General features: G+C 38.3%; 1 protein-coding gene across 1 annotated transcript in view; it reads left to right on the forward strand.

Moving 5' to 3' along the window:
* NPAS3 (neuronal PAS domain protein 3) overlaps positions 1–19,861 on the forward strand; it is a 741,990-nt gene extending 722,129 nt beyond the window's left edge. The window contains exons 11-13 of the mRNA XM_019551125.1: positions 9,210–9,357; positions 12,412–12,527; positions 15,590–19,861. Coding sequence (XP_019406670.1) covers positions 9,210–9,357; positions 12,412–12,527; positions 15,590–16,899 — 1,574 coding nt within the window. The 3' untranslated portion in view covers positions 16,900–19,861. The remainder of the gene's footprint in view (positions 1–9,209; positions 9,358–12,411; positions 12,528–15,589) is intronic.
* The last annotated feature ends 4,453 nt before the right edge of the window (positions 19,862–24,314 follow it).

Below are 24,314 nucleotides of genomic sequence, written 5' to 3' on the forward strand. Positions count from 1 at the left end.
CTCCCCCACCCCCACGCTGCCCAGTTCTGCGTTCAGGAAACAGAGGCTCCTGGCTGCAGCTGTCCAGCTGGTCGGGAACTGAAGGTGGCTCCTGGCTGCAGCATGGCATGCACAGTGTGCTGCTTTTTCAGTGAAGAAAACAGCTTCCTTGCTTAATAAACACACCCCAGTATTGGGGGCTGCTTGCAGGAGGAAGGATGTGTGTTGTGCGCGAGAAAATAGTCTTGGCTATGAAGAAGCTGTCTGTGGTAATTTTTGGATGATTCTAAAATGCCAGATAGAAAAATTTCCTCCTTGATGAGTTCTGCAGAGTTGAACTGATGGTTGTAAAAATTAATTGAACAAGCAGAAGAATATAAAAAATAATATTGATTAAAGGTATTGCATAATAGATACTTGACGGTGTGGCAAACACAACTTATGAGCACTCGTATGGAACAATGAGCATAGCTCAACTGGGGCTCTGCCACTCAAGAGTAATGTGGCCAGTCGTGGATCAGTTGTTAAGGTCTGGTAAGTTACAAACCAACTGGGCTGGCATCCAAGGCCTTATCCCACGAAGCAACTGGGAATCCCCGTTCCACGTATTTAAAGCATTTGTTCGTAATGCAAGAAGATTGCAAGATATTGTTCCTTAAAATCCTAGCACCTCAAAATTTTAAAGTCTGTTTTACTTTGATTTTATAGTTTTTAAAAACAGTGTTATTGTTTTTCCTTAAGGCCTATAGGGTTTAGATTCATGGCAGCAACACAGCTTCCTTTTTATAGGCACAAGTAATTTAATTTAAAAAGTAAGAGTAAATGTTCAAAGGTAGCTAATATGGCTTTATTTAAAACCTGGTTTGAGGGAAATAGTTAATGCTGTGTGGTAGTATAAAGGGATTTTTCACCCTCATTTAGGACAGCATGAAATACAGACTGCCTGGTATGCCATATCGTACAACCTTACAGATTCTGTGCTGACTCCTTTCCACTGCAGATTGATGTGAGAAAACCACATTCATTTCGCTCAGTTCCTCAGCCCAAGCATGGATTCTGTTCCCAGAAATGATAGACTCATGCTAGCTATGCCCTAAAAACAGTTTACCTTTAAACTGTGTAATTTGAAAAGTTATTTATGTGGATGCTAATATACTGTCTTACATTCATCTGTGAGCCAACATTTATGAAACTCCCACCTCCTTTTCTGTCTGTATCAGATATGGCCATGCACACTTTATTAATGCACTCAGCATGAAAATGTTTAAATTCCAAACTCTTTTATTTTTGAATGCTGTCCTATGACTAGTGTTCCTATTAGTGGGCAGGAAGGGAGAACAGATTTAAGCTCCTGTAACAACCAGGGTCTGGACTTCTCCAGTGATGTTGCACAGTGGTAGATGAGGGCAGAATTTGCATGTGGCACTTCATTTTCCCCTCACTTTTAAAATACTTTGCTCATTAATGCAAATGGAAGTTATGTCTGAAGCTGGTGCTCAAAGCTGGCTCAGATTTCAAAGGTACAATTTCAGCAGTAGGAAAAGGGAGCCACTTTATGGCAGGACTGAAGTTTTAAAAATCAAGGCAGAGCATGATAATCATCAGGGAAAGGAAAAGTTACAGAAGCCTACCCAATGATCACAGTTCAGTTCAGTTTATTAACAAACACATTCATCATTTATGGGAAAAATATGTCTATACAGTCATTTTCATTTATTATTTTTTCTAAGTTTATAAAGCATTTCTGCTTGGCTCAGACTTCATCATAAAATATTTTAGTTTAAGATGTTACCTTGCAAATCAGCTTGGAACAATGGCTGATCCAAGCATGCAGGGCCAGAGAAAGAGGGGCTAAGCCACACATCAAGGCGTATAAACAAACAGAGCAAATTTTGTTGCAATCAGGTGGTTCCTCTGAAACATTCTCAACTAAGTGAAGAACTTAAAAGGAGATAATGTGAAAAAAAATTGGCTGTGGATCCCAGGCAGTAAATTACTGTCTTTGGACAGTAAAACATTTACTTCCCCTAGGACCTGAGGCAATAGAATCAAATTCTATACACATGCTGTAAGTCTCAGCAGGTGTGTGTGTGTTTATCTATCTTTCTAGCTATAAAATATCTATGAGATATTATAATTATGTTATAAAACTCAATCTATACTTGTATAATATTTAAAAATAATTTGTTGCCTGGTCACTATGCCCCTATATAATTTAGCATACTGTCCATGATCTTACGTTGAGTTTTTAATAATCATAAACCTGCCTTTTGAATATAGTAAATAGGAAATCGCTTATATTGTGGATTATGGGAATCATAGAAATAAGGACCAAAAACAAATAAAAATGTTCTTATTATTCAAAACTGAGTTGAGTTGTTGCACATAGAAACAGAAAAGGATTTCTTTGGAAGGTTAGTTGTTTGGTCTATATTTTTGTTTTAGTGTCATGGACTGCAGACTAAATTATGAGCTCAAAGGATTGATTGGATGTAAACTAAAATATATTCATTATCCTCAGCTGAGAGACTCTGGATTTAAATGAAATCGGAATTTCTAAATTTGCTTTTGGAATTATCATACGGTCAGCATTCAGATTCTTGGATAGAAACCCAAACCTGAACATGCTAATCCAAACCTGTCCCATGGAATTTCTAGTATTTCGAGTTGAGCCAGATGCTGTTATCACAAGATTCTTTCCTGAGCCAATAAGTTGGGATCCTAGTTAGGATTCAGATATCTCCAGAGTTTGAATCTGGGCCGTTGCTAACTTTGGCATCTCTCAGAAGCAAGAAACAAAGAAGAACAGAAACACTAAGTTTCCTTTTTTAAATTAACTAAGCCTTTGTAACGATTCTACAATTTTTAGTGTAATCTTTGTCCAGTGGGTTGCTTTAACTGTTATTTTCTCTCTGTAGGGTTGCAGAGCCCTGTTCTTATCTAGGAATTTGGGGCCATGTCCAAACAAGCACAGCCATGTGGTATGTGGCACTGCTGACACATCTGTGGCGCCACATACCGCACATTCAGCTGTTCTCCACACTGCAAGGGAACAGCAGAGGAGTGAGGGGGGGTTGACACCTAGATATCCAGGGGTCAAAAAAAAACATGCAAAAAAAGTGGAGTTGTGCATGCTCACTGCTCAAAACCAGAGCCTGGCCACCCAGAGCCACACTCCAACTGCTGGCCAGGCTCCAAGGAACAGGATGGCTGCTGGTGCAGCCCCAGGAGACCCCCAGGACCCCAAGTAAGGCTGCTGGGGCCAGGTCCTGTGTAATAGCAGAAAGAGACATTCCTGAATCTATGAGTTTTCATTTATTGTTATGAAGAAGGAGGAAAATGCATTTATAAAACTCTTGATATTCCTAATAAATTGCCACATATTTGGAGGGGAGGGGGAATCTCTTATGAGATTATAAATTACTTAAGGACTAAATAATACTATTAAGTAGTAGTCTGTGTTGAAGGTATGGAGCCATGTTGTCCAAGGAGGATTTCAGATAGGCAGGCATCTTCCCCAGCATTTTGCTGTGCAGGTGTTCTTTAGCCAAAGCACAGAAAATGCATTGAGAGCAGCATTGTTCACCTCCCCTTCTCTCTGACCAATCCCCATATATTAGGTAGTAAATAGACGTGCTTGGGGAGAATTACATAGATGACATATAGTTGCCCATAGAGCATCTACAGATCTTCTATCCTAGGTCATAAATCATTTAGTGTCAGATATCATTTAACTTTGCTAAATATTGCTCAGTACTTTTTTATTGCTAAAAAACCAATTTGTGAATGCCTGCTATTTAAAACATCTAACTCACTAATTGCAAAATCTATAGAAAAGTCTCTTCAGCATCAAAGGCTCAGTTGATCCTATGAGCAGTTATAAATGAAAAAGTGACTGTTTCAAGCAAATAAAGCACTTAATGCACTCTTTCTGGCTGTGATGCTATTTTCCCTGTGGGTTTTGAAAATGACCTTCCTGTAAGCATCAAGGACTATAACTTTTCAGATAAAGAAACTTGTTCTTGTTTTAAGTCTATGCCAGGTTCATTCCCCCATAGCCCACAGTTTTCAAAAGCAGAAGAAAAAGTAATCCAGATTTTTTTTTTAAAAAAAAACTCTGTTTCCAGAATGAAGTTACCCTGTCAGCTTGCCTTGGGCCTTAGGTGGAGAAGTAGAGATTAAAGAGTCAGTATTCCTTTTCATGTTTCGTCTGCCAGTTTTGTGAATGTAGAAAAAGAACTAGTGGCTACAGCTAAGCATCCAACTGCTGTATTAAGCACTGAGTTTTCTTTCCCTCTCAGTAAATCAAAAATATTTTTATGAGTTTATAGCAGGAGGAATTCAGTATCAATACTACACAGTCATTGATAAAGGTATCTCAAGGAGGAGGGTGAATAGCACTGCAGATGTTGCCTCAATATTTTCCATGATTATAATGAACCTCTTTGTGTAGTCATGTGAATATGAAGTGTTAACTGTAAGATGATCTCATCATTTGCTATTTACTCTATACTTACCTAAATGCACAATATACTGTAGCTTTTAAATGCATATGCACACTAGTAAAATGTCCTTTTGTAAGAGACTTCGTTAAAAGACTGCTTTTGATATGCAATTGCTTCAGCTCCTCTTCAAACTGAATTAAACTACTTCCTTCTTTTAAACACAACTCACTATTTAGAAGCTTTGGCTTTGATTTCTCAGAACAGCCTTACAGGAAGAAACCATGTTCTTTTTCTTTTTTTAACCATATTTCTGAAGACAAACTTGTACTGATTTATTTTGATTTACTAACAGAATTAGGTTCCTGCAAAGAACACTAGCTGCTTCTTTTTTCCCCCACTACAAGTATATTGCTGTGTGCAAAGCTCCCAAGGAAAACTGAAATCCTTCTGTTGGGAACTGTGTACACAGCAGTATATTTGTACTTAGAGAAATTGAAGTCTGATTTTTTAAAATTTCTTTGCAGGCTAACCACCAAAATAAAATTGAAGAACTAGGTAACATTTAAACAAATTTCAATAATGTTCAGCATCCCCATTTTGGGGAACAAAAATGTATCATTGATTAAAAGGCCACTAGTTCTAAAACATTAACTCTCTGTAATTGTCTTTTGATTACACTTTTTTCCTATAGGCTATTCCTTCTCACTTGGGTCTTTTTTCCATTCCAGTGTCGACAGTGTCACTCACTGGTGATTTTGCTATTGTAAAGATTATTTATACCAATTAACAAGCTGAAAATCAATGCTAGAGAGATGATTCAAAGTTTTTCTTAAGTTCTGCAGACTGTACCCATTCTCTTACAGACATGTGCCTCCCATTAATATCCCTGGTGCATCTACACATGCATTTTACTGCAGACTTGACTAATTAATCAACTTAATAAAGCGCTCGTGTAGGTGTGCCCACTGAGAATTATATGTGTTCAAGCAAAATAGAATAAGTCTTTGAGAGAAGAATCGCGTACTCTAGGATAGCTTCTGACAGAAGAATCATGTATTCTTTCTACAGCACGTTGTATCATTCTTAAATAGTTAAACACTTGTAACTTTACTGAAGTCCCATTTACTTCAATTTTGAGTTCTACTGCTTTTCCTGTCATTAAAACTACACACCACATTCACAGGATTGGCTACTACATGTATATTTTACACTTGGAAATAGCTATAGTTTAAAATCTTTGGAATTTGTCAGGAATACAAGAGTTTGTGGGAACTACAGTCCATACTGAGGGCTTTACCTAGATACAAATTGTGGTGCTGGGTCAAATAATGTTACTTTGCAAAATAATTATGTTGAAAAGTAATAACTATGATCCATAATTCTGTTGCCATTAGCAAACTATGATAGCCCAAACTCCCTTTATTTTGGACTGGTATTTTATTTATTTGCTTTTACTTATGCTCAAAATCATTAGTTGTTTTATTAGTTCCCTCTGTTTTGTAAAGACAAAACTTAAAAATACAATATGATTTGGATCAGGATTGAGTCGATTATTAATTGAACTATGTTGGGTTCTTTTTAACTTCCAAAAATGGTTTTCTAGTTTAAAATATGTTACTCATTTTCTGAATTTTAAAATCTGGTTTCTAAAAACACATCTGGGAAAACCAAGAGCTGTAAAATAACATAAATTAGTAACAACTTTAATATTTTTGTCTGCGTTCTTTTTCATCAAACATATGTCTCTTATTTGCTGGCTACAAAAATACCTTTCAGCCTTGGGTATGGGAGACCTCATGAACTCAGAAGAAGTTGTAAAACAAATTATAGCAATCAGTGGCACACCTCAAATCCTGCCAGCTTTCCAGACACTTTTTAGAAAGAAATTTTTTACCGTAGTCTTTTCAGTGCATGGTGCATAAATCTCTCATTTGTTAATTCATCCTGATGAGGGAAAAACGTATGTTTAAGGTAACATCCCTAGAAAAGATGATGGAACAGCAACAGTGGCAGCAATGTGACTGGGAGAGGGGAGGTCCCCATCCTGCCTGGTCCCCTGAGAGCAGGTACCCATGCTCATTGCTGCCACTGTAACTGTTCCTGGGTGATCCCAGCCTCTGCACAACCTGGCTAGAGTGGGTAGGAGCAGCTTTGAAGCTTGCCTCTCCCCAAAACAGTGGGGAAAGCAGTAGAGACAGGAGAGCATATGTGCCTTGGAGAAGAGAGGTGGGATCCTTACTTGCTTTAGAAACTTTTAAAAAGTCCCCAGAGACTCCAGCAGTGGTCTCTCTGCAGTGGTGGGTGTGGGGAGGAGGCAGGGAGCTACCTCTGCAGCCGGGATGGCTGTTTCTGTACCTCCCACTGCTACATCCTGCATCCACCCCTGTTCAGTTTGTCTGTAAGGTGCAGTTCTACTCTGCCTTCTTCTAGTAAATGAAAGGTACAGGAGGAAAAATCATGTCTTTAATGAATGGGGCTGATTCAGCTGAGATCTGGATCTATCACAGAACTGCAGTTGTGATGAGAAAGTCACTGAACTTCTCAGTGTCTTGATTTCCATATCTAACAAAGCTGAGGGAGAGTACTTATGAGGATTAAGCCTTTAATATTTTAAAGCACTTTGAGTTTCTCATATGGAAACTATTGTGAGAATGAAGAGTATAATACTTTGCAAGTTTAGATGAATTTTATTCTTGTGCCTCCATTCAACAGTAGGGTTTTAGTTATCTAGACAAGATCACCTCTTTACCCCAAAGATCCTGGGATGGTAATTTAATCATCAGTCATTGATAAGCTTGCTTTGATATATACACTGTTATACCAAAAGAGAGAATTCTAACACAGTAAAACTAGGAGCCGTACTTTTCTTCCTTTTCACCCTGATTCTTCATCTCAATTCCTAAATATTAAAGCTTGGATAATTTACATGAAATTGCACCTTCAAGTTGCATGCAACAATGGTTTGACAGAAATGCTGTGTAGTACATAGTTAACATTGTACCTGTGTTCTGGCTTACCATGCAGTTTTGTAACTTGTGAATCACCCTCACTGAATGCTTGAAACTTAGATATGAGTACAAAAGCAAAATGTGGGGAATCTTATAGAGCCTCCCTTGTATAAATAAATGTAGAAATCTAGTCAGTGCTCTAAAAAATAGACCCCAAATGACTAATATTTGCAGATATTACGAAGGAAAATTGACTGACAGTTGAAATTCACTGTCAGACATGGCCACGTTCTGATTTTACAGAAGATAATACTTGACAAACTTCAAGTTTTGGGGTGTGTATATGTATATGCGTGTCTTTCTCTCCAGATATTCAACATATGTGGATTTATATAGAGATACATGTATATAATTGAGAATATAGACATTTGATTAATTTGAAAGCTCTGAAGTTTCACCTGTCACTTCATAATAAGAACCTAAACTGCCTTAAACACTATTCCTTTCCAAAGTGACTTTTTTTGTTTCCCCCCTCCAAAAAAAATCAAAATGTACTTCATGAAACTATTGTATATGAAGCACTTATTAGCCGTAATTAAATGGACAATATGAATTTACTGCGTCTTTAGGACTCTGGCTTGTTCTGGTTTAGAGCAAGATGATTAATGCAAATACATATTACTTGAGATAACCATTTAGCAGCTAATTTAGCCAAATTTATTACAGCAGTTAGAGGTTTTTCATTTTAGCAGAGGGAGACAAGGACATGCCAAAAGCAGGAGGTGTATATGAATGCACACTGCCCTCTAGTGCACAAAGCTTACCAGGATTAGTGGAAAAACAGAACATACATTAGAGAAATAATAATACCCGGACTCTGTATATTCTAGGCATTCTTTAAAACAATGCCAACTTCCAGTGCTTCATTCCAATGAAAGATTTCAGTTCCTTTCTCCTTTTACTAGCACAGGAATATTCATATGGAAATTGAATCAAGTTCAGTTTGGCAACATTTTGGTCAGTGTACTATTTTAAACATCTGTATTTTTAAGCTTTATTTCTGTGGGCATTTAATAACACTGTTTCACCTTACTGGTTGTTTTTAGATGTTCCTCCATTTCTGGGCATATTTCAGGCCCTCACATAGCTGACACTCTGCAGTTCAAACCAAGTCAATTCTGCACCTCCCTAGGCCACAGTTTCTTTCTTGGGCTCTTAGTGGATTTATTTTGCTCTGGTATTAAGTACATTCTCCAAAGACTTTCCCCCTGCTGACCATTGGAGATTTGGTTCATCTGAGAACTGTAAATTCTGTTTGACAAGATCAAAAGAAACAGATGTATAAGTTCAGTAGTTGATATCGCCTGCAATGAGGAGAAATGATCAAAGAGCTAGGATCTTCCCAAACCTTTCAAATATCCAAAATCTCAGAGAGGTCTACCTCGGAGCTCTGAATAAATCGCATACAAATTTAGCCCCTCCACCTTTTTTTTTTCTTTTTTCTTTTTTTTACAGTTTGATGTCAAACACATTGAAAATGTCCATGCAGTATTAGGTGTTTGAGGCAAAGAGATTTACAGACCTTTTAACTCTTCTTCTGACGCTACAGCTGCCAAAAACAGATTAAAATCTTGCTGCAAATAGTAGTAATCCACCTTTCTCTACCAATGCTCTAGTGAGCTATTTAACTTGTTTCACCTTACTAGTATTCTACATTAAACGTCGCAGGAGCCAAGTGTTTTCCATGTCTCTACTTTGGGACTTGTAGAGATGAGTATCATGTTCCTGGGATACCAACGTGCAACATTTCTATTATTTCCTTTTATTTTCCTTCTAGTGCTGAATAAAGGTCAGTGTGTAACAAAATATTACCGCTGGATGCAGAAGAATGGAGGGTATATCTGGATACAGTCCAGTGCAACCATAGCGATCAATGCCAAGAATGCCAGTGAGAAGAATATCATCTGGGTCAATTACCTTCTCAGGTATATCTTCCAATCCCTTCTATTATTTGAATTTCTGTCATTGTTACTTTATTCATCCTGAAAGATATGGAGCAAAAAAGAAATAAAATGGCTGCTATGGAAAGGAAATATGAGATGAACTTTCTCATACGGTGCTTTTCAGAACAGCACCTTCTGGTGGAATACATTAAGACGCTTGTCATGTCTCATGTTACTAAGAACTTCTTGAATTATTTCACTGTCTTAGTATTAAAGTAACCCTCCATCAGTTTTATTACAGGCCTGTACTTCATAGAAATCTACCCTGCACCAGCTAAAACTGTGGAAAGACCTTGTGCAACATGTACTATGCTTATAAAACCTGGGGTGGATTTTTCAGGAGCGATTGCCTTGATTATTGCAAAATCCTGGTCAGAAGGGTGAAGGTGATCTTCCTAGGGCATTATAGGCATGTTTCTTGGAAGGGGGACCTTCATTTGATTGTGTTTGAGAACACTTCTTGATAAGGCAGGCATGTGGCAGAATTCACCTTGAAGGATGCAATAATAAATAAATGAAACACTCTTTTAGGTATCAGACTGTTACATTTTCAATAAAACACTTTTTCATTGAAATATTCTCTTTACCAAAGTACAGTCCTTTTATGGATATACATAAATTTCAAAGACATTTTTGATGGCATAGTTTCTGAGGTCCAGGGTGGCCTCTTCAGTCTCTAAAACAAAAAAAAGAGACAAGTGGAAAATTTGACCTTTCAGATCCAGAAACGCATTTTAGCACAATTCTTTTTAAAGGGTTTTGATCATTTCCATGCAGAGCAAAAAACAAATGTCGAAACCTCAAAGTCTCATGAAATGGAATGGTCATTGTGTGGCCTGCTGTACTTTTAAGATAGTTGTCATGGTTTGTTACATTCTCTTTGTTCTATATACAGTACATAAACATTTCAAAGTTAAGTCAGATCTAGATCAATGGTTTGCAGCCAGCTTGCCCTGAGATCCTTTCAAGGGTGCCACAGAGTGCTACACGATGTGAGCACTGTTAGGTGTGCAACCATGATTCACAAAATAAGCCCAGAGATTTCAAATAGGAATCAATGCTGTGAAAATCAGTCTAACCTGGTGTGGTCCTTCTGAGTTCTTTGCAACACAGGAGTCACCCTGTTATTTTTGTGTAGTAAAAAATGAGTGAAAACTAAGAGCTGGCATTTTCCATGCGGTACTTTGAGTCTAATGAGTGGTGCCTTGAGTCTAAACAGGTTAGGAACCACAAATCTAGATTTTGACTTTTAAGCCAAGGCCAAAGAGCACTGGAGAGATTGTGCCTACCTAAACCATGATCTTGTTTGTTAGAATAGTCTTTATTCCTTGCCTGAGGAGTGAAAGCAAGCAGTCCTTAATGGAAGAGCAGGCGCTGACATTGTGAGAAGCTTTTCACAGCAGCGTGCTGAGTTAGGAGTTGATTTGTAGATATATTTCTTTCCCTGTGACTGAACATGGACCTATCATAATCTGGTCCTTTCCCTCAATGTTTTCTTTTTCAGTTCTTTAAAATCTGGTAGTTGATTGATACCCTTGAAAGCAATGGATTAGGCAAACTTGCAAGAGTGAGGCATTTTTAAAAAAGGCATTTTTGTTCTATCCTATATGGAAGCACAACCTGTGCTGAATAATAGCTGGGTTTTGTACTCAGGATAAAAATCTAAATAAGATTGTAAACCAGTGTTTTATTTCCTTTTCCTTGTGCACAGACAAGGAGTAAATCTGATCCACAGCTGCTTCACTGTCTATCAGCAGAGCATTGGAAGCGAACAAACATGAAGGTCTTACTATCCATTATATAACGATTCCTCAGAGAACTTGATTTTTCTCCTTTTTACCCCATCAGTGTTCAGTTGGAAAAAGATTAACTCCTTCATAAGATTTGTCTCAATTTAAATATAGAAAGAACTAGAACTAGTCTTGTTCAAAAAACTAGGTCTTTTTATTTAAGAAGCTAGGTGTTGAGAATAGAATGCCACCCAAATTTCTTTTTCCTTGAAGTAAGGGAAGTTTTATGGCTCAGCCCTGCATTGTGAGATGACAATGTACAGTAATATCGTCAACTGTGATGCACCAACATAATGTCACTTTTTGTCCCACAGGACAAATCTGAAAAGATGACATTCCTAGGTAAGAATGGAGAGCGATGGAAGAATGGAATGTCTGAGCATGGCATTTGCAAAGTGCAGTAGAATAGGCAGAATATAGGCACCATACAGTTGCAATACACTAGGCACACTTAGTGCCTCCAAACACCATCACTTTTATGGGTACAGACTGATGGGTCTCCTGGTATTAACCAGGCTGGGATATGATCACCTATTCAAAAACCCAGAAAAAAAGTATTTTCTTAAATGATCTGTGCTGCTTGTGACTATGTAAGTGTGTTCCTTTGTCTTTGCACTTCTTTGAAAAAGCAGGACATTTAAAAAAAAAAGCCCTAAAATAGGAAAAAGCATGAGTTTTATAAGACTCTTTAGTAGGGAGGCTTTTCTACATTGCAATCATGTTCATCGCTAACAAGTCACAGGTGAACACCACATGAGCAGATGAAGATATGATTATAATAGGTGTGTTGACAGTTCTGTATCCCTAACATATGCATCTCAACATGCACATGTGCATCTGTCATATATTTAGGATTTTTTTTTACACTAATATCTTCAGCACTCTCTGAGCAGGAGTCAGATATCTGGTCCATAACTGAACAATACTTTCAGCAAATTTAGTTTGACTTGAGTAAGGTTTGGAAAGTACGCATTAAGACAGCAAGTATTCAATTAGCTATGCCAAATCAAAATGTTATGTCACATGAGTAAATGTGGGTGAATATCATAAGTGGCTTAGAAACAGATTTTAGGAGGTCCCAATTCTCTCACTCCCCTCGTGTCCAGTTGCTATAAATGGACAGAAATTGACTCCCCCCCCCGCTTACATTCTTTGCTCTTAAGATTTGATAAAGGAAAGAGGGAAAACTATCATCAAACTGCAAAATCATCCATTTTTGGTTATACTCACTTTCTTCTTTTTTTAGCAACCCAGAGTACAAGGACACTCCAATGGATATTGCACAACTTCCTCATCTGCCAGAGAAAACCTCAGAATCCTCAGAGACCTCTGACTCTGAATCAGACTCAAAGGACAACTCAGGTAATGTAAATGTACTCTGCTTCTTTACTACTGCATATTTTTTTCTTCAGTCCTTTCAGGTCAGGAAGAAATTTTGGCTTATGGTCAGATTGGTATGGACTGTGGGGGTTTTTGCCTTCCTCTGTAACGTGGAGCATGGCCCTCTTCTTGGGATCTCTTGAGCTTATATTAGCAAGCTTTACAGGAGCAGGATGTTGGCCACCATGATCGTCCTGTTTTACCTGTGGCAGGCTGGGGTGTTATGCCCTAAGTTGTGTCAAGGTTGACTGTGTAGTTTGCCTAAGAGGTTAGACAGTGGATGGTTTGGATAGAGATGATCCTGCTTCATGCAGGGAGCTGGATGAGATGACATCTGGAGGTCCTGTCCAGCCCTGCTTTTCTGTGATTCAGATCAGTGGCTTTGTTTCCAATTTATTACTGAATTTTACATTTCTCGTAGATGATTCTACTTTTAAAGAATACCTTAAACTCCAAAATCATATTTTAAAAGGCTGGAAAGCTTTTAGTAACCTAGGAATAACCGCTGTTTATTCAGTGCATACATGCCTGCATGAGTTACACCTATCTAAATATTTGAATTCCCAGCTGAATTTGTGAGCAAGCATTGTGCCTTGCACAAAGGACTTAGATTATAACTGTAGAATATGATGCTAGTTCTTATCTTTCAGAGTAGTGAGATGTTCCTAGCAAATCTATATTGTCTGTACTGTTTATTGCCCCCTCTTCCACATAAATAGATTTCTTGAATTGTTTCACTAGGGGGCAGTAAAGATTACAAAATGTTTGTGTTTTCTTGGATGAAAAGTGTTATATTTTATTAGAAGTTTACAGATTCAAGCATTTGTTTGAGAGCTTTACAGAGTGGGGGGAGGGTGCTAATACTAAATGGTCTGATCCAACTGGTTGGATAAATTAAATTTACTAAAAAGGGCAATATGTTTAGTCTGTTCACATGTTCTGCATTAGATGTATTCTTCACTTTAAATGTAGGTGTATAGATCAGTTGGCTTTTTTATAAAGAACATGTCTTTCTTTAGTCTAAGAAACTGGAATTAGTAGTATGCCATACTATACTGAAGGCCTGATTCTTCACTTTTTCCTGTAATAATCCCCAGGAGTAACTGTTTTGAAATCATTTGTTGCATTGGTGCAAGTCATCTATAACTGAGGCAAGCATTAGGCCCCATATGTTTTACTTTGAATTATAAGGACGTTTGTTCTCTCATCTTGTGCACTCACTCTCTCTTTCTCTTTTGACAGCTCTGTTTGACAATTTAAGTCAGATGTTAGGCAAACATACAGGCTTGATGCCCACATGATTTGGAATCTCATCAGCCATTCAGAGTGCTTCATTTATCCTACCCAGTTTCTAAGTAACCAAATGATACAGCTGTGGATAAATGTGTGCATTTCCCATGTGCATTGCAAGTTGCTCTAGGTGAGAAGTGTATGGATCCTCATGACTGCTGAGGCTGGTGTAGAGCAAGGGAGCATTCTTCAAAGGTGCACAGATGTTAGAAAGTAGGAGGATAGAAACTTTCACAGTTTCAGTTTCTTTGTTTGCTTAAAATGAATTAAACAAAAGTATGGGGGGGACCTAATACCCTTTTAGTTGAAACCGGCAAGATTAGCCCAGACCACTGCAGCAGACAATCTGTGCACTTTTAAGTTACGTCAGGTTGAAGCCACTGTTTCCAGGTATGACCAGTAGTATAAAAGAAACCAATGGTTTGAATGTTTGTATGAGAAATTTAGCTCTAAGTGCATGGAAAGATTTATATCCACAATGAAAGGCTTTTGTGTCACTAGCAATTTAAAAATATCACTCTAAATGAATTAAATGAAATAAATGTAAAGTGCAGCGCCCTGAAGCATCAAGCAACTAACTGTGTATCATTCCCGTCAAGCCCAGCTGCTCGGGTGCTTCTGGCAAACTCTCTGGAATTGCCATGGCTCCAGGAGAACCCAATCTTTAGAGAAAAACTGGTCCTTTTTTCCCCTGCTCGGAGCAGAGTACTGAAAAGGGTAATACTTGGCTCTGATGAGGGAAAACAACAACATCTTTTATTTCCAAATGAAAGAATTTTGGCTGCTCTGCAGAAACAGGTTCTCCTCAAGCTATTCATGACCCTTTCAAACAAAGTGCGATTATGGTGAGTATTCTCAAAGCTGCTATTGGCTGCCTACGCCAACAGACTGGAGTGGGTTTTTTTACTTGTTTAAAAACAAGGAAAATCTCAAATGAGACTAAAAGAACTTGTAGGAGAATAGGAACTCAGCTTGTGTAAACTGGAGTAGGTCCATCACTTCCTCTGGAGTTTAACTGGTTTACACCAGATGAAAATTAGATCCACTGGCTGCAGTATTTTTTTCCTCTACTCTGTTTTCTTTCGAAAGGAATATAGACACACAGTAAAGCCATGTGACTGAAATATTTTACCTGATGTATTTGTTCAGTTGTATGTGCTCATGACTTGATTCCCCTCTCACATGGGAGTGAATCCATTGGAATCAAAGCTGTGCCACCATTGTAAAATGGCTGTGAGCAAGAGATGAGTGGGGTGTACATATTAGAATCATTATGAGGGCTTCAGTCCTGCTCACTTCATAAGAACACATATGTTCAAGAGAAATCTCCGAATGCCCCACCAGAGCTGAACTGTTCATTGATTTCTCACTTCAGTGAGTACTGCTGGAATCCAGTCACAGTCGTGGTTATCAAAATTGTTCTTAATGAAGAGCACATACCAAAGGGCCCCACTTAAACAGGTGCCCCGTCTCTTGCTCCAGGTGAGTGCAGTCCAAATGACAAAACCATCAAGCCTTTGCCCAATTCTACTGGCAGCCCTAAATCATGGAGATTAATGATAATCAAGACCCTCCCATCTTATGATCTTAGGCTTGTGGAGCTAGAACTTGGGAGAAAAATAATTCATCAGTTGTGTGACTTTAGTCAGAAACAAAACAGGTGATAATACCTCGTTGGTAGGTAGACATTAAAACAGCATTTTAATCTTACATTCCTGTTGCTAATGGTATTTTTCACTTCCATTTTCCTCCAGAGGACAATGAGAACTCAAAGTCAGATGAGAAAGGAAACCAATCAGAAAACAGTGAAGATCCTGAGTCTGATAGAAAGAAGTCTGGGAATCAGTCGGATAATGAAATGAACTGTAACGATGATGGCAACAGCTCCAGCAACCAGGACAGCAGGGACAGTGATGACAGCTTTGAAAATTCTGACTTTGAGAATCAAAAGGCCCCCGAGGACAGTTTTGGCACTCTTGGTTCTATGCAGATCAAGGTGGAACGCTACGTGGAAAGTGAATCCGACTTGCGGTTGCAGAACTGTGAATCATTGACCTCAGACAGTGCCAAGGACTCAGACAGTGCAGGGGAAGTAAATGCCCAGTCTTCCAGCAAGCATCAAAAGAGGAAGAAGAGGAGGAAAAAGCAAAAAGGAGGCAGCATGACCCGTAGAAGGCTATCAAGCACTTCAAGCCCAAATGGACTTGACTCAGCTTTGGTGGACCAGCCCCAGCTGCTCTCGTCGCCAAACAGTGCCTCAGTGCTCAAAATTAAAACAGAAATCTCAGAACCTATCAATTTTGATAATGATAGCAGTATTTGGAATTACCCACCCAACAGGGAAATCTCAAGGAATGAATCGCCCTACAGTATGACCAAGCCCCCAAACTCAGAGCACTTCCCCTCCCCACAAGCCAGCAGTAGTTTACATGTCTCCATTCCAGACTCCGTTCTCACCCCACCAGGGACTGAAAATACTGCCAGCCGCAAAACTCAGTTCAGCACCTCATCCAACTCAGCCTTGGCTCCTGTATCCTCTGACCCTTTGTCGCCCCCGCTTTCAGCATCTCCACGGGACAAACATCCAGGAGGTCCCAGCACTTCCAACTCTTTGTTGTACACTGGGGATCTGGAAGCCCTTCAGAGGTTGCAAGCAGGCAATGTGGTTCTTCCTTTGGTTCACAGGGTAACTGGAACCCTTGCTGCCACCAGCACTGCTGCTCAGAGGGTCTACACCACTGGCACTATTCGGTATGCTCCAGCTGAAGTTACTTTAGCCATGCAGGGCAACCTCCTCCCCAACACCCATGCTGTTAACTTTGTTGATGTTAACAGCCCCAGCTTTGGGCTAGATCCTAAAACACCGATGGAAATGCTCTACCACCACGTTCACCGACTCAATATGTCAGGACCATTCGGAAGTGCTGTGAGCGGGGCTAGTCTGACCCAAATGCCTGCAGGGAATGTGTTCACAACTGCCGAAGGACTTTTTTCCACTCTTCCATTTCCTGTGTACAGCAATGGCATTCACACTACACAGACTCTGGAACGGAAAGAGGATTGAAATATGACCACATACTGTGTTCAGTGTTATACTCTGAGGCATAGACTATGTTTTAATTTAGACGTTTAATTCTAGCACTTTGAATTTGAGCAGGTCAGCTTATTCTCTCGATATGATGGTCCCCATTTCATTCCCTTTCTCTTTAACTTGACTTATTCTTTAATGTAAAGATATTTTTTTATTTTTGCCTTCAGAGAATCAAAGTACCAGTTGCCTGCCATTTTGTCTTCTAAGATGTGTGTTTTTTCCTTTGCATCTTTATTAAGATGCCTTTAATATGTGTATGCCTCTGCCATAGAATACTCAGTGTTGTGGTAAAGAGATTTTAAAGTGACAACCATTGGTTTTACTTCAAAACGATCTTGATATGATCAAGATTAAAAGAGACAAGCATAAACAATGTGCCCTGTTTGACTAAGTCAAATGAAAAGGGGTTTTTGTTCCTAATTCCTTTAAAAATAGGGGATAGTATTTTAGAATTTTATGCAGAGTTTAATTCTCTTTTTATGGTTAAGATTTTCTTACTTGCACATAAAATAATTTGGGTTCTTAAAAAGTTAATTTCTGGCCTGTGACTAGAATGTTAAAAAGTTGGACTAAATGTTAATTACTGAAACTTTAACTTAATTTCTAAAACCATGGTGCTATCATTTATTAATCTGTAATGTCTTCATACAATATGCAGCTTGTGGGCTGGGTTTTTTTTCTTTTTGAAAGGAATGCGTTCTGTACTGGTCTATAGTCGGGTGCTGCAGTCTCCTTGGTTAGTTAAGACAAAAGCCCTCATTAACATTTGCTGCAGGACTTAAATTTTTACCTCCAAACTAACAAACATAGCCTCACATTAAATTTAAATGGGTCAGGAAGCCTTTTTCAAAAAGTGCTTTAAAAAAAACACAATTAAATTGATGCAAGGAGCAGTTTTTTCGGTGCATATTGTTTCTCTTTATTTTTTTCTCAGTGTAACTGAGGCTAATTTTACAACTTCAAATAACACTTCGGAGTAAAAAAAGAAAGAAATATTTAACATGTTTTTATTTTTTTCATTTAATGTTATAGAGGGAAGGTTGTAATTTTTTTCCATTTTATTTGTTTTTTGTTCTTTTCCTTATTTCTAGTATTGAAACCAATAAGTTTTAAAACTAAAGAATGGGTTAATAAGCTTGAAATAGATAACTACAACTGAAAACTGCACATTAAGTAAAAAAGCAAAGAAATCTCCTATTTTGTCTTTGTTGCCAGAAATCACAGTGTAGTGTCAAACACTCCAAATGACTGTCAAATATAAATTCTTCTTCCACTCCATCTTTGGCAGCTGTTTGTTAAGGCATCTAATAACAGATGTGAGAACTGTAATGTGTACAATGTGTAAGTGTCCTTGGCTGTCAGTCCCATTGCAGTTTCAATGTGTGTTACTATATGCAGTATATACTAAGCTAATGTAGTTGTTTTGTCCTTTGTCTTCTCTGTGCTTTATCTCTAGTCCGGAGTGGTAAAGTCCCATTCCTGCAGTCCTAGTGAACCAGTGATTCTTGGGGGTTAGTGGTTTTTGTGTGGTGGCCTTCCTCTGTAATGTCACCTTATGCTGCTTCCACTGTCTGTATACCTTTTAATTTCTGCTGTTGCTTTGCTGTTGTGTATTCTCAAACCTTTCTTTCTTCTCTTTCTCTTTCTGTCTCTCCCTTCACACACTCTTCCTCCCTCTCTCTCTGTCTCTCTCTCCCTCTCTTTTTCACTCTCAGAGATAAAAGACTCTTAACTAGCTCAAGGTTAATGGAGCCATTTTTGCCACAAAGGAATTCTGGGTACGACTTACTCTTCCAGTGTGCCACACAATGCACTAAAGAGTAATGCTCAGATATATTAAACAAATTGATGCCATATAGCCTCAGTTGTTAACATTCCCAGAGTCCCTTGTGCTCTAACTGTAAGCAGAGGGTGCATTTCTTTGGTTTTCTCCCAGGTAGACTGATGAAGTAATATATAGAGCAATTACTAGTGAGACAGAAAATTCTTTCAAAGGTCAACCAACATTGTTAAAAAGGGAAACCGAGCTTAGGATTGCCATATATATTTGCTTATGTGTGCAATGCTAATATATTAACTCAGCTGTCCTTTGAATTTTTGATCACTTGCTGTGTTGAGTCAATTCCTGCAGTAGCTTTGAATTTGAGGAGTAGGTCCAAGCCACAGTGGAATAATAGCAAAAAGGAATTGGATGCCACAAATTTTAATAATGAGCTTTTAAAGGTTATATGTGAAAGATTTAAGTAGGTCCAAAAAGTGAAGAAAGCTGATTGGGATATTTAAAGTTTAATTTTGGAAGCTCTACTCTAGCTATCGAACAATCAAAGGAGTGCACCTATCAGCTACAAAGAACAGCTAGACAGCTGTTGTTGTTTTATTTTTATTTTTTTTTATAAATGTTTCTGTGTTGTGTCAAAATGATTTCTGGTGATTTAAACTAACAGATAATCACAGCTGCTGTCTAAATCCATAGTGTTTAAAATTACAAAATGAAAAAAAAAACTTCATTACCTGTGAAGACTGTGTCTGTGTTTTTAACTATTTCTTGTACAAATATATGAAATCTTTTATGAGGAGACTGGTGCTGAGTAGCTGAATAATGGGGAAAGGGATTCTGTTCGTATAAATCTTAGCAGTGTTACCAACTCTACCATATAAAAAAAATTAAAATGTTAAAAAGTGACAGCTATGGTACATTTATTTTGTGTTAAGCTAACCGAATCTAACTTCTTGAGTGCCTGGCTTATTTGAAACATTTTTTTCATTGATCATTGATAATGCTGCAAATCAGAAATGTACATACTTCATTTACAACAGGGTTCTTTTTATACTTTTGTAGATTCTCATACATGTCATACATGGTTGTCTTTATGTAACTTAATTTTTTTCATCCCGCAGGTGCCATTTTCATAATAAACTTCTCTTGGATTTGTTACTATCTGGCATCATTTCTTTTACATATAACCATCCTGACTAATGAATGCTGGTAGTATTTGTTTGAGCAGGTACCTTTTTAATTATTTGTTTAAAAACGAAAAACAAAAACAAAGAGGATGTGGCTAGATTTTATTGACATTTGTGAACTGAGGCAAAGAAGCTGTCGAGCTGCAGGTTAAGAATGCTAATCCAAATACTACACCAAACTTGCCACCATCCTAAATTCTCAGCTACCCCAACTCATTGTCATACTGAGCATTTTTATGCACATTATCAAAGCTGAATAATGCACTTGCAACATTAACCACTGTAGAAAGTGTGCATTTTTTCTTGATTAATGCACACTGGAAGGTATCAGCTTATGTACATTAATCATTTAAAATGCACTTTATATTTTCATTTTATACTCTACAATGCTATAACCAAACTCTTCAGTCATTTACATCCTATCAAGGCTATTGACTTTTCTAAGTATGTATTTTCTTTCTCCAGATTGGCAAAATTTAAGCTGTTGGTGTTGTGTGTGTTTATTGGCTAGACATTTTGCCTGTCAAACTGAAGGCAGAAGAGTTTGCCAATGCAAAAACACAAGGCCCCATGACTGAAGTAGAAACACAAAATGCAGCAACAAATTGGACTCCAGAAATCCATGTACAGTGATTGACCTTAAAAAGTGAATAACTGTCAACAATTATGTCTTTACTGCATCTGAAAAAACCTGCTTATTTCCTGCTGTACAAACATATATATACACATTTAAATGTGGTGGGAGGGGGAGGATGTATTCTGTCAGATGCCACACTGTCATAACTCAGTAAGTGCTCACTCTAAAATGGTGACTGTTGTATATGAAGTTAGAGATTTGCCCAGCATGGGTATTTAGGAAAAAGCAGTCAGAATGCATTTGATCACTTTTCTACTTCTCAGCTCCTCTTTCTCTGAAATTATGAATTGGGAGATCTCCTGTATTGAATTTGTTTGTTACCTCCCTGAGTTACAACAAAGTTCAAGTAAATTATGTTGATTCCACTCCTTTGAGGAAATAAGATACATTCAGCTATGGCTGAGGTCTGTAACTTCTATTCAGACAAAAAAGCACATTTAAAAATACAGAATGGGAAGAAGGTCATTATGCCACCGACCCCTGAGTGCTGCTTATACCCTATGTTCTGCCAGTATCCGTACAGGCTTGAGCCTTTTCTTGCATTTGTTTCCACCTAGTAAACCATTCTAGTAAGTGGCACTGGCCCAGATTTTGATCCTCTTACACCAAAAAATGCATTGCTCCACAATTAGTTCCGATTCTTTAAGTGTCTCTATTTGTAGGCTGAGATGTGCTGGTATGAGTAACAGTGTGTGAATCTGGCTCAATAGATTTACATTAAAAAAATTCAAAGGACAACTGGGTCCCCATGTTTCCAAGCAGTTCAGGACTTTCACTTCCCAGGCTAGCAGACACTGAGTTTGATATGTCTCCAGTTTGCAGGAGGTAGAAAAGAGCAGAGGTCAGCAGCTTAGCTTTCAGCTCTCCTCTCACATTCCAGTTGGCACTACATTTTGTTTATGAAGTAACTAAGGCAAAGAAGCCAAGAGAGAGGAAAATAGATTTAAATAGCAATGAAAAGAGCGCCCAGAATAAAGGGGTAATGAAAGACTAACATATCTCTTCCAAATAAAATTTAACCAATATTAACTAAATCCGCTAATCCCATGAGTAGTTTTCTGAATTTCAAGAAGGATTTTTTGGTAACAAAAAAGCTTCAGTCCAACTCAGCATTGGCTGAGCATACACAGTGACAGTCAAAGAGAGCAAAGTAATCAGGGGATGCCCAAGTAAATCAGATGGTTATGAAGTGAAAGAAAACAGTAGAAAGTTATATTTCATGTAAAGGAATTATCATATTGATACAACACTGGAGAATGGCTTTTGTGGTTTGCTACCTATAACATTTTGAATTTTCAGAAGCAAAACAACTGCTTGAAATGTGGATATTTTTTTTCTGTCTTAAATGTTCAACTAGTAAATAATCTGTTTGTGGCAGAGAACAAAACAGGCCTTTCCCTACTGCCACCACAAAGCAGTGCACTGAAAAATTTCCTAGTGAAGTGCTACATATATGGAAACTTATAGGGCTGTGTGAAACTTCAATCCCTGATTCGATTTGGCAGACATTCAGCCCAATTCAGTGGCCGAATCTCTGAATCAAATCAGGAGACCCTTTAATATCTCCCAATCAAATTGGAATTCTCTGAATCGATTTGGAGAGATTCAGAAAGGTTCAACAATTTGGACATAGACACAGCTTTAAATGTTTTTCTACATACCTCAAGGTACCAGGCAGCTCATGAATGCTGAGATGATAGGGTGGATGGAGCATCCCACAGGAGTGTTGGGGGCTACCCAGCACACTCAGCAGCAGACCTGAAAGTGGACCAGAAGCACTTCCGGTCCACTTCTGGGTCAGCCAGGCAGTTCACTGGGGGGGTCCCCCACACACACCCCTCAGCTTGGTGACCCGTACCTCCTGGGTCTGGGGGGGGCACCCTGGGTCCCCATGCAGCTGATCACTGAGCCAGAGGGTGAAGGGGGGACTCCCAGCTTGGTCAGCGGCAGATCTGGTCCACTTCTGGGTTCACCGCCAAGCACACGGGGAGGGGGGCCCCCACGATCCTCTGGGACGCTCCATCTGCCCCAGCATTGCAGTGTTCATGAGCTGCATCTGGTACCTCAAGGTATGCAGAAAAAACATTTAAAGCCGTGGCTATGGCTGAATTGCTGATTTTCTGAATCGGCATCGAATCTTCAGATTTGGGTTTGGCAGAATTGAATTGGGGACAGTGATCTGAATCAATTAATCAAATCAATGCCCCCGATTCAGGCCAAATCTGAATCCAAATCAAATATAGCCCATTTCACGCCCCCCTAAAAACCTGTATTCTGACTCACTACTCAGGCACAGCTCTATTATACCGTCTACTGATTATACCATCTACTTAGACCCAGATGAAGAGGCTGCAAGGGAGAATGCAAATGGCTGTTCAAAACATAGTGACTTTGAAAAATTAAAGGAAGAGAAAATCTCCAGGAAGATTTCAATACCATTTTTGGTAGGACATATCATTATTACTGCAAGATGTTCTTGTCAAAACAGTGCTTATGATGCACTGCAGCTGACAGCTAACTAACTGATATTGCTCCCTGGAAGTTGCATTAGCCATATCTTGTCACTGCTTTCAGAGTATTTTTCCTTAATGCTGTATTTATTTATTTATTTTTATTTGGGGGTATGCTAGAGGGCAAGTTATCAACTATCCTAATGTAATTAACTGTCATCCATACAGCAAGTTTGCTGTATACACTGCAAAATTGGGATCCATTGGGATGTCAGCAGAACCACAAATTTTCAGGTAAGATTTGAATCATTTACACAACGTTCACACACATCTAGAAGATACTGGATGCATGCTAGCCTGTGGACTGAGCGGAAGGTATACATATGTATGTTCATTTGAAGTGTTCTTAAAAAAAACATAGCCTTCTGTCACTCTCAGTATTTTTTCATATAACAGGGTGAGAAGCGAGGATTTCTATACCAGCTTATACAACCCCTCCCAGCTTGAGCAGTCCATATACTGGGTATGTTATGTACAGGTATAGTAGCGGATGTAGAAAATTATTAGTAAGTTCCTTAACAGTGTCCAAAAGAGCAATGGTCATTCAGACCAGCTTCCAGATAACATATCTTGTAGCATACAACACTTCATTTTAAGTACATCAAGAGAATGTTTATGAAAAGCAGCATCTTTATGAATTCAAGATGACCTCATAGGGCCAGGAAGTTTTAAAAATCTCCAAACATGATGATGGTTCTGCAAAATTATTTCATTCAAAATTCCAAACTTAGCTGGGGGAGGAGACAGCTGGGTGTAAAGTGTTATTTTCAATATGCAATTTGAGACCGTTTTCTTCAGACTCAGGTTATCATGTTAGGCATATTACCAAATTGCTGCAGAGAAGGAAAGTTGGACAAAAGTTTCTGATCTTTTGTTGTTTAAGTAAAACAGGATGAATAGCTTCTATAGTTTTAAACCATCCAGGATAAAGTGAAAAGCTTCAGTTTTGCCTTTGTTGGTCCAGAGTGAAAGTCATTTCCATCTAATAGCAATTTGTTGAAATGACTCCATGAAATGACTTAATTGTTTCAGCTTACTTCCTAGAAAATAAGAAACTCTGTCACAAAGAGCTGCATTACAATCAATGTTCTTGTTTATTGGCTGAGATGGCAAAAAGGCAGGCCATCGGGACAGGACATAAACATATAACCTCTAATTATATATTAAATATAAATATATTATATTATATGTATTATATAAATGTAAATATATATATATTATAACTTCTAATTATATATTATTTGAGACAATATATTCATGTAACCTTTTTAGAAAAG

This window comes from Crocodylus porosus, unplaced genomic scaffold (genome assembly GCF_001723895.1).
Source record: "Crocodylus porosus isolate Cpor-Errol unplaced genomic scaffold, CroPor_comp1, whole genome shotgun sequence".
NCBI classification, from domain to species: Eukaryota; Metazoa; Chordata; order Crocodylia; family Crocodylidae; genus Crocodylus; species Crocodylus porosus.